General features: G+C 32.0%; 2 protein-coding genes across 2 annotated transcripts; both read left to right on the plus strand.

Moving 5' to 3' along the window:
• The first annotated feature begins 1,502 nt into the window (after positions 1–1,502).
• On the plus strand, positions 1,503–9,292 carry LOC139482365 (uncharacterized). Its single transcript, XM_071266225.1, has 3 exons — positions 1,503–1,814; positions 3,112–3,439; positions 4,862–9,292. Exons 1-3 carry the CDS (start codon positions 1,575–1,577, stop codon positions 6,559–6,561), a joined length of 2,268 nt encoding a protein of 755 aa, XP_071122326.1. The 5' UTR covers positions 1,503–1,574; the 3' UTR covers positions 6,562–9,292.
• On the plus strand, positions 6,626–8,071 carry LOC139483447 (ankyrin repeat domain-containing protein 50-like). The gene has a single exon (XM_071267472.1). The coding sequence runs from the start codon at positions 6,626–6,628 to the stop codon at positions 8,069–8,071; it is 1,446 nt and encodes a 481-aa protein (XP_071123573.1).
• Positions 9,293–10,684: the final 1,392 nt, after the last annotated feature.

Raw genomic sequence — 10,684 nt, forward strand, 5'->3', positions numbered from 1 at the left:
GACTTCTCTGTTCCCCGGATATTGTGGTAGGTTTCGAGATGAGTTTGAATAAAAATATATATGGATATATCAATAAGGCAGCAACATAACATCATAGAGAATCAAAAGAAATTTATTATTTAAACTAGTTCTGGTTTAATTTCACTTTTGAACTTTTGAACTTTTCGTTTTAATCATGTTCACAACTTTTGTATTGAGCTTTTGGCCTTAAAATATTTCGACATCAAACATCCTGTAGAGAGATTGACAATTTTAATGCGCACCATATTTTGCCATGAATGCATCCATTAGATACTTATAAAATGACAGTACACATGCAGTTATGTTATTCCCATACATCATATAGCATCTGAACCCTAAATCTGGTAAAGGTTTGCTTATTTATGCTGTAGTTTTGGAATAATTTAAGGTTGATTTTTTTGTTATTGTTATAATGAAACTTTGCTGTCATCTTAGCAATTTTTGCAAATCCTATTTCCCGTTAAATACACATTTCTCGGTAGTAATTTGTGATTTCCGTGTGAATCTTTTATAAATTTACATCGTACCAATGTGTTTTGTAAAGAAAATGATTTAGAAACACTTAAACAGACAATACAAATACTGACCTAATTTTCCATCCGACATCTTGGGATGACCGTGAATGCAGTTACGGTCATCAGCTTTACCCCAGTGATAAAACAGCATACAAATAAAATGATAAAATAAACGCACGTATCTTTATGATTGTTAAATAAGATAGATACAAATGTATAAGCAAAAGTATAAAATAATGTCAACAGTTACTCAATCAATCTAAAAGTGATTAATTTCCTGTCTTAATGTTGAACCCGTTTCTTTAATATCAGCTAAATATGGCTACACTTTGCTATTATAGAAGGTTACAATCAATGTCTGCTATAGAAAAAATATAATATTTGGTCTTTTAAAAAACGCATCAATGTATATATATATATATATATATATATATAAGTACGTCTGAGTCAGTGACAACCCTACAACAGATGTATCCATCGGATCGCCATCAATGATGGTGATACATGGCTGTGTACATAATGTATATACAACTCGTCTAAACATCAACCCAACAATGTTAGATCTGTAAATTTGCTTTCGCAAATTTTTGGTTCTTCCCTCGCCGGGATTCGAACCATGCTACTGTGATATCGTGACACCAAATCGCCTGCACTGCAGCCGTCCCGCTAGACCACACGACCACCTGGGCTCTGTTTTAAATGGTTGAGATTTAAGCTCACAGTGAATGATTATGGTCATATTAGTGTGGAATAAAAACTTCGGAATTTATTCTAAAACTTTTTGGTCAAAAACGATGTGACATACGACTAAATACGAGTTACAGTACACAAAACACAACATAGAAAACTAAAGACTGAGCAGCACGAACCTCTTCAAAATGGTTGATATCATGTTCGCCAGATAGATAAACAGATCTAGCTTCAGAGGATTTTTTTAACGTGGTCTTGAAAGAATATTAACTGTTGTTACTTTTTTCAAAACCAAAACCAAAAACGAATGACTTAGTATGAGTGATTATCTTGCAGGCATATGTTATTATGTTTGCAGGAGTTCCTGATTCAAAAAGGTTTGATGTCACGTTGATGATAACATTACTTCGACACCTAACTCCCATGACTCCTCCTGCTGGTGGATATGATTGTTTACCACACACAGTAGAAGTTACACAAGGTGCGGATTTGGCGAGAATCAAATATTACAGGAACTGCTTGGCTCACCTGGATGATGGAAAAATAGACACTTCCTTCTTCAATACTGCCTTGACTGATATCACTGATGTATGTATTTCTAATCAGTTTTCTAGAAAATCTATATATACGTTATCGATTTGAAAAAAAGAAAGCTGCAACGATCTTTTGTGAACCCTGGTATCTATGATTAGTTAATTGTGAACACTTCGTTGCCTGTTTTTCATAAGTTGTGGTTTTTTTTACACTTTATTCTCTACTACCAGTAGGCCAATAGCGATCAAACATGGCATCATTTTGAGATGTTACGTTACGGCTTTCATCAGAAACTATATCTGGGTATAGACAAACTTATATTCCTGGGCTTGATTTCCTTTCATGTTTTCTTTGATATCGGGTCGCTTCCCACAAGGAAGCTATTAAACCGATAGTTCCAAATGTTGAAATAATCCTTTCGTAAATTTTACGGACGACATCACGAGTTGGTTGACCGTTATGGAATCACCGTTTCATAGATGAAATCGGATATGTTCGTTATGTCGTAACTAGAATCCCCTTCCCTTTTCACGAATGTGACCTACCGAATTAGACTATTTACTTATTTTTTTTTTTTTTTTTTTTTTTTTTAATATTAAACATATTTTATTAACAATCACCTATTACATCAACCCTCAGTTGCCCAGGGAAGCAACTAAGGGGGCCCCGATTTTTACAGTCTCATTTGTCGGGGAAAAGCAAATGAGAAGAAAAACTACCACTATAAATTATTAATATCAACCTTTATAAATATTATCTATCCTTGTACAAATGTACATGTACCTGCAATCAATATCGATCTATATATCTATACATCTCACCATATATAATTATTTGAATAAAGTTTGTTTTTTATCTTATTTATTTCTCACAAAGGCTACCTGTATTTATTAAGCAGTTTCAATTTTATCGTACATCAAGTCTTTTGTTATGTTAATTTCGATTACATTAAATTTCTGGTCGAGTGATCATTTACCACGTGCGATTTGTTAAAGGGATGTGTAGTTCATTCATAAAAAAAATGGATTTATTAATAATATGGAAGTGTGCTTTAAATGGGAGGTGAAACATACTAGATGCACATTCAAACTCTCAAGTCTAAAATAGAATGACAACGTCATGGCTTTAAAAGGAAAGGACCAACAAACAAACAATAGTACTCAAAACTCAACATAGAAAACTAAAGACTAAGCAACACGAGCCTCACCAAAACATTTTTTTGTTGTTTTATGTATTGTACCCGAACATGCATAGACGACTCTCTAAACTTATAACCTTAACATTTTAAATCATACACATCTAACACTTTGTGTATCATTTGCATTTTCGAGTACTATCATTTATGTTACAGGCCATTGCTAGACTAGGAGGACACACAATGGAACAGGAATGTTATCAGTTGAAAACAAAATGTTTAGATTATTCCAACCAAGAAATAGTAATGAATATCAAGCATTCTGAGGATGAAATTAAAGAAATAAAAGAATCATTGGAAGAATTTAAATCGTCTCATTTAAAACTTCAGAAATCACACGAACTACTGCAAGGAAATTACGAAGAAGGAACTAAACGCTTTTCATTGCTTCAAGAAGATCATGAAGAAATAAAAAATTCCTATGCATCGCTCCAACAAAAACTTGCAAAATCTCAGCAGGATACAGTACCATGGAATGTAAGAGGTAAACTTTTGAAACGTAAATCATTAAACATAGAAAAATAATCAATTATGGGAGGTCATACTTAACTTTTTATATATATATATAATCAAGGGTAAATTCGAAAAGGGAGAAATTCACAAATCCTCTCAACATAAACGCACAAATTTATCTTCCATTGGAACGACTGAAACACAACGGTCATATTCCCGACTTGGTATCGATAATTCCAAAATGGTGGGTTAAACCTAGTTTTATTACTACCTATACCTTCAAATTTTATGACAGCTGTTTATAGTTGTTTTAAGTTATAAAAATGTGTAGGCAAGCCAAACAAACTTAATTTGTTTTATTGTTACCGAAATTGTGATCCATGAACGAAAGTAATTTAAACATTCATATAAAGATGTGCTACACAACTCAAAATATTCAAACAAACCTCCAAAAGAACCAAAAGGTTAAATGAGTTATGATGTAAACACATGGTAAAGTTTTGATAAATTTTTGCAACAGAATATTTTAAGATTAGATTAAAATTATTGTTTCTGGCAAAATATAATTATAAACGATGGTATATTGAACCTTTTTTGTATTACTTGAAACGTTAACATCACAAACCTCCGTATAAACAAATGGATTTGCCAGGTATTTTCTGTTTTTGAAAATGTATCGAAGATAAAACCGTACATTGCAAAACAGTAAGTTTGTATAGACTTAAGTTTATTAGCCTTATAACGGTATTTCGGTTTATATATTTTATATTTAAGAGACGAAAATTCGATGTAAGGTTAAACTGTTCACATTAAGGTGAATATGTTGTTTATTGATAGTTATCGAAGCTACAGGCTTATAATTTGATACGCCAGACGCGCGTTTCGTCTGCAAAAGAATAATCATTGACGCGCAGATCAAAATTGTTAAAAAAAACACCAGTCAAACAAGTATAAGGTCGAAGAGCATTGAAAACCAAAAATTCCAAAATTGGTACAAAATATGGTTTAGGTAATCTTTTCCTGGGATAAGACAATCCATAGTATTTCGAATAATTCATAATTTTGCAAACAGTAAATTTATAAAAATCATTATATAATTGATATTTATGTCAACACTAAAGTGTTAAATCAAGGTGTAAAGTATTTCTATAGCAGCATTAGTGGACAAATCAAAATTATCCACAGAGTGGATTGAATAATTCATTTGGGTGTAATTAGTTATCAAAGGTACCATGATTATAATTTAGTACGCCGGACGTGCGTTTCGTCTACATAAGACTCGTCAGTGACGCTCATATCAAACTATTTATAAAGCCAAACAAGTACAAAATTGAAATTTTAGAAACAATTGGAATCATTTATTTCTCATATATTTTATAAGTCCATCTAATAAATTGTTATTTATATAGATAATAATAAAGCATTTTAAAGTTTGTATTTAATTTCCTTGTAGCCCAAATCAACAAAATCTATAAAAAATGGAAAAACAATGATAAGATGTTTGTAAGCACAAGAGCTGCCAAACACGTCCTGAAACTTTTACAAGACAATAGCTGTGTTACCATAACTGCTAGTTCTGGGGTAGGGAAGACTGCAATCCTGCAACACGTGGCTTTACAAATGGATGCAAATGGATACGACATATTTTTAGTGACAGATCCACGTGACATTATCCAATATTACAATCCAAACCAGAAAACATTGTTTGTTATAGATGATTTATTCGGGGGTTTTTCATTGAGCCAGAATGATATCAAACTTTGGGAGTCCATTAGTGGGCATATAAAAGAGATAATTGAAGATAATCAAACAAAAATAATGGTAACATGTAGATTGCAAGTGTACCAAGATAACAACTTTGACATATTATCAATTTTTAATTCATCTGTGTGTAATTTATTGTCACTTGATATGTGTCTGACAAAAAATGAAAAACAATCAATAGCTGAAGTATACCTCGAAACAAAAGCTATTGAGATTTCAGATTATTATGGGTTATACGATTGTTTTCCACTTTTATGTCAATTGTATTATAATAATCCTACACAAGACATAAAACATTTTTTCCAGCATCCTTATTCAGTTTATGAAGCACAGGTTGACCAGCTTCAAAAGAGATGTTTTGGTAAATACTGTGCTTTGGTTTTATGTGTCATGTTCAATAACAAACTGAACGAAGATATGTTAACGAAAAAGACTGATGAAGAAATAAAAACCATCATTGAAAACACGTGTGAAACGTGTAAACTAGACAGAGGAACATCAAGACTTTTTTTGAAAGATGAAATGGAATCCCTTTTAAATACGTTATTAATAAAACAAGACAAATCATATCCAACAACAGAAAACAATAAACTTATATTAAAAACCAAAACCTTCTACACAACTATTCATGATAAAATATTCCACTATCTAGTCAATTACTTTGGACAGAAAATCATCGATTGTCTGATCAAGAATGCTGACAGCTGCTTGATATGGGAGACATTTTTACTGGAAAGAAGAGACGCCACGGATCAGTTTATCACTATTGTGCCCTGTCAGTACCACAAACTCTACATGCAGAGAATGACTGAAGACTGGTCAAAAGGAAAACTTCAAGACGTATTTAATAACAAAAACATGAAAATACATCAATTCAGACAAAGATTTCTGTTTTATTTGAATACCTTAGATGTAGTTTACCAAAAGCAATTGGTACTTACCCGTGATACTAATGATAAAAAGTGTAAACGAGATATGTTATACTACAGGGATGATATTTGTGACACCGTTATGCTACATTGCTGTTCGATTGGAGACATGCAAATGATCCAGTGGTGTTGCAAGCAAGGTGTTGATGTAAACAAAAGTGGAATTTGTGGTCAGTCACCTCTGATGGTTGCTTGTAGATATGGTCATACAGACATAGTAAGAATGTTGTTAAACAAAGCAGCCGATTGTAATAAATGTGACGAGATTGGTCAGTCACCTACACTTATGGCTTCTATATATGGTCATACAACCATTGTAAGGATACTAATGGACAACGGCGCAGATTACAGTAAATGTGACAATCTTCATCAGTCACCGCTGTTTATGGCTTGTAAACATGACCATACAGACATAGTTACAATGTTGCTAGACAGAGAAGCAAATTACAAAAAAATATGACTTGACAGGTCATCTATCGCCTATACTTATAATGTGCACAAATGGAAATTTACAAATATTAAAGATGGTGTTAGAGAAAGAAGCAAATGATAGCAAATCCGACAATATTGCTGATTTACTTGTCATGATGGCATGTAAAAATGGCCATACAGACATAGTCAAAATGTTGTTATACAATGGAGCAGATCAAAATAAATGTGACATACAGGGTCAGTTTCCTTTATTGGTGGCCTGTAAACATGGTTATACAAATATAGTAAGAATGCTGTTAGAGAAGGAAGCAAATTATGATAAATGTGACAATGATGGAAAGTCACCAGTAATGATGGCTTGTATATATGGTCATACACAAATAATAAGAATGTTATTTGTGAAGGAAGTAGATTATAATAAATGTGACAATGATGAACAGTCACCAATAATGATGGCTTGTATGTATGGTCATACACAAATAGTAATGATGTTGTTAGACATTGGAGCAGATTATAATAAATGTGACAAAAGAGGTCAGTCATCTTTAATATTTGCTTGTATGCATGGTCATACAGAAATAGCAAATCGATTATTAGAGAACGGAGTAGATTACGAGAAATGTGACTATTTGGGGCAGTCAGCTCTTGTGATTGCTTGTAGATTTGATCAAAGAGAAATAGTAAGACTGTTGTTAGAAAAAGGCGTAGATTATAATAAAGGTGGCGATTTGGATCGTTCACCATTAATTCTTGCTTGTTTCTATGGTAAAACAGAAATAGTAAGAATGTTGTTAGACAAAGGAGCAGATCAAGATAAATGTGACTCAAGAGGCCAGTCATCACTAATGTTTGGTTGTAGACATGGTTGTAGAGATATTGTAAAAATGTTGTTAGACAAGGGAGCAGATTATGATAAATGTGACCTACGAGGTCAGTCATCCGTAATGTTGGCCTGTCGACATGGACATATAGATATAGTGAGAATATTGTTAAAGAAAGGAGTAGATTATGTTAAATGTGACGACAACAACCAGTCACCTTTAATGAAGGCATGTAGACATGGTCATTCAGATATAGTTAGAATGCTGATAAACAGGGGCGCAGAAAATGTTTATTATTTTGACATGTGGGGCCAGTCACCTATAATGTTGGCTAGCAGAACTGTTCGAACAGAAATCTGTAGACGTGGTCATATAGATATAGTTAGAATGTTGTTGGAAAAAGGAGCAGATTATTTTACAAGTGACCATGTTGGGCAGACACCAATACTTGTGGCTTGTAAAACTGGTCAAACAGAAGTGGTAAGAATGTTGTTAGATAAAGGAGCAGATTTTAATACACGTGACAATCTTGGGCAGACACCAATACTTATGGCTTGCAAAACTGGTCAAACAGAAGTAGTAAGACTATTGTTAGATAAAGGAGCAGATTATAATATATGTGACAATCATGGACAGACACCTATACAAATGGCTTTTGATAATGGTCGTTCAGAAATTTGGCAGTTGTTGTTGGAAATTTTTGTTAAGACGTCTTAAACTGTATTTGTTGTGGTAAGTAAGCTCTAAATTTGTATGTGTCATATTGAAAATTCTACTGCAACATTTATGTCTGTTCTGCATTTATTATTTTTTCAGTGATTTACGAGCTCGAAACTAATTTAATAGATAATCAAAAATCTTAAACAAACGCAGCAGAGCAGATAAGACCGAAACAAAAGCCAAAGAGTATAATCAACACAGGACAAGAAACCAGTGCTTTTCAAAAGAGAGATATAATCCTTGTTATTAAACTATAGATTAAACAAGAACTGATTTATAATCTGTTGAGATGAACTTTGAATGTATATTAAATAAATGTATGGAGAAGATGTCAATGTATTGAGAAAATTTTCTGAACGTTTAAAAAGTTTTTGAGTATTCTTAATTTTTACTTTATATAATATAAGATTTACAATATAACAAGTGGTAAATTAAAACCGTGACGAAACAATGATTATATTATGTTTCCTATTAATGAGATTGCTTAATTATGAATGTAATTGTTTTCCATAAATTGACAGTGGCTACTTAGAAATCTTGTTAAATCCTTCTTTGGAGTCTCTATAATCATACATGTTGATATATGGGGATTTACCTACGGTACTGTGAACATTGTGATCTATATTAAGTTATTTATATGCATATGCAACAATTCATGAAATGTTTTCATGTTATTTATAATTTTATAGAGTAAAGAACATGCATTTATTAGTTATAAATTTAAAATAATGATTGATTAACATGTGTTTCGATCACTTACACATGATATTGACAGTTAAAACTAAGATTAACTATTTCCCCCGTAATTCAGCATAGCTTACTGTTTTGATAATGCAGTACTTAAGACTTTTTGAATAATTTCGAGTGATGCTTTCAAGCAACAGGTTTACCATCAATATTTACCCCAAAAAGAATATGAATTATAACATTAATTTGCCTTCCGGTTAAACAATGTTAAGTAAATATGAGAATTTTACTAATTTAAAGATAAAACAGATTTAAGTAGTATTGCACCATTTATATGATTTCGCACGTTTGCAAAGTGCCATGTTATGTTAATATACCTGTTTCGTGATGATTTCATTATTTTATGATAATATTTTTTTTACATGATATATAATTTGTTTGTTTGCGCTTTTATCATGTTATGTACAGTCTGTTTTATTTGTTCTGGCTGATGTTTTGTTGATATTATTAAATATTAGGTATTATTAAAAACGATTTTACATGTTTTACATCAACACCTGTATATAGTATGCCTGTTTCTAACCAAATCCCTGTTTTATAGGCTGAAATAATCGCTTTTTCACGATTATCGTACACGAATGACCTTTTTGAGGAGTTATTTTTTCAGTAGTACACATACACATATATATAGGAAGATGTGGTGTGATTGCCAATGAGACAACTCTCCATCCAAATAACAATTTAAAATTAAAGTAAACCATTATAGGTTAAAGTACGGGCTTCAACACGAAGCCTTGGCTCACACCGAACAACAAGCTATAAAGGGCCCCAAAATTACTAATGTAAAACCATTCAAACGGGAAAACCAACGGTCTAATCTATATAAACAAAGCAAGAAACGAGAAACGAGAAACACGTGTATATTACATAAACAAACGACAACTACTGTACATCAGATTCCTGACCTAGGACAGGTGCAAACATTTGCAGCGGGATAAAACGTTTTAATGGATCCAAACCTTCTCCCTTTTTCTGAAACAATAGCATAACATCACAACATAGAAAAACACACAATAAAATATCAATTGGCAGACTTAACTCAATCAAAAACGTATGATTAAACAATGAACGAATAAATTTGATCTGCGATATCTGAATACAAATGCACAGTTAATTAAATATTAGAGACAAACATTCATAACCAAAAAGCTAACAAACAAATTCAAACAAAAGCCATGGCAGGACATCACTGAGAAATTTTTAACCAATCAATATTCACTTCAGAAAAAAACCGGTTTAAAAAAAAATTATAATCTTGAAGTTTATACAATTGTAGTAAAAATAAGTGAAAAATTGAAGATATTACAAATAATTAAAGCTAGTGTACAGACAAGATCCATATAAATAAAAAATAACAAAAAAGCATTATAAACAGTATCAACAGGTCGAATTAACAAGAAAATACGATTTGAGAGTACTCGCAGTTACTGACAGCTAGTTAAAGCCAAAACCAATTAATAATAAAAAATCATGCATCAGAGACTAAAATCAACTAAAACACATCCCAGGGATTTAGTATTTTAACGTCATTAATAGTCAAAGAAGACATGACTTGTGCAATGCCAAAAATAAATGTATCGACAGGTAGTAGGATAGTGAAGAGCGACTTCTATAGAAATAAAAATTCACGTGTCTGTGTCTCTTTTCATCTCTCCTCAAAAGATAATGAAATTTAGTTATGTTTTAATTTGCTAATGACAAAATCAATATTAGTGCCAATGTGAACTATATTCAGAGATCTAATTACAATTTTGGTATGGTAACCCTTACTTATAAGTTTGTTTAAAGGTTCGATGATTTTACAAGGATCACATAGTGATTTCCTCGCTTTAAGTACAATATTACCATAAAATTTAGGATGTG

The sequence above is a fragment of the Mytilus edulis genome, chromosome 7 (genome assembly GCF_963676685.1).
Source record: "Mytilus edulis chromosome 7, xbMytEdul2.2, whole genome shotgun sequence".
Classification (NCBI taxonomy): domain Eukaryota; kingdom Metazoa; phylum Mollusca; class Bivalvia; order Mytilida; family Mytilidae; genus Mytilus; species Mytilus edulis.

Bases quoted from the DNA above. Each gene is read 5' to 3' on its own strand.
- LOC139482365 (XM_071266225.1), top strand. From the start codon at position 1,575: ATGTTTGCAGGAGTTCCTGATTCAAAAAGGTTTGATGTCACGTTGATG. The intron at 1,815-3,111 runs GTATGTATTTCT...TTTATGTTACAG, and splicing joins CCTTGACTGATATCACTGAT to GCCATTGCTAGACTAGGAGG. The intron at 3,440-4,861 runs GTAAACTTTTGA...ATTTCCTTGTAG, and splicing joins AGTACCATGGAATGTAAGAG to CCCAAATCAACAAAATCTAT.
- LOC139483447 (XM_071267472.1), top strand. From the start codon at position 6,626: ATGGTGTTAGAGAAAGAAGCAAATGATAGCAAATCCGACAATATTGCT.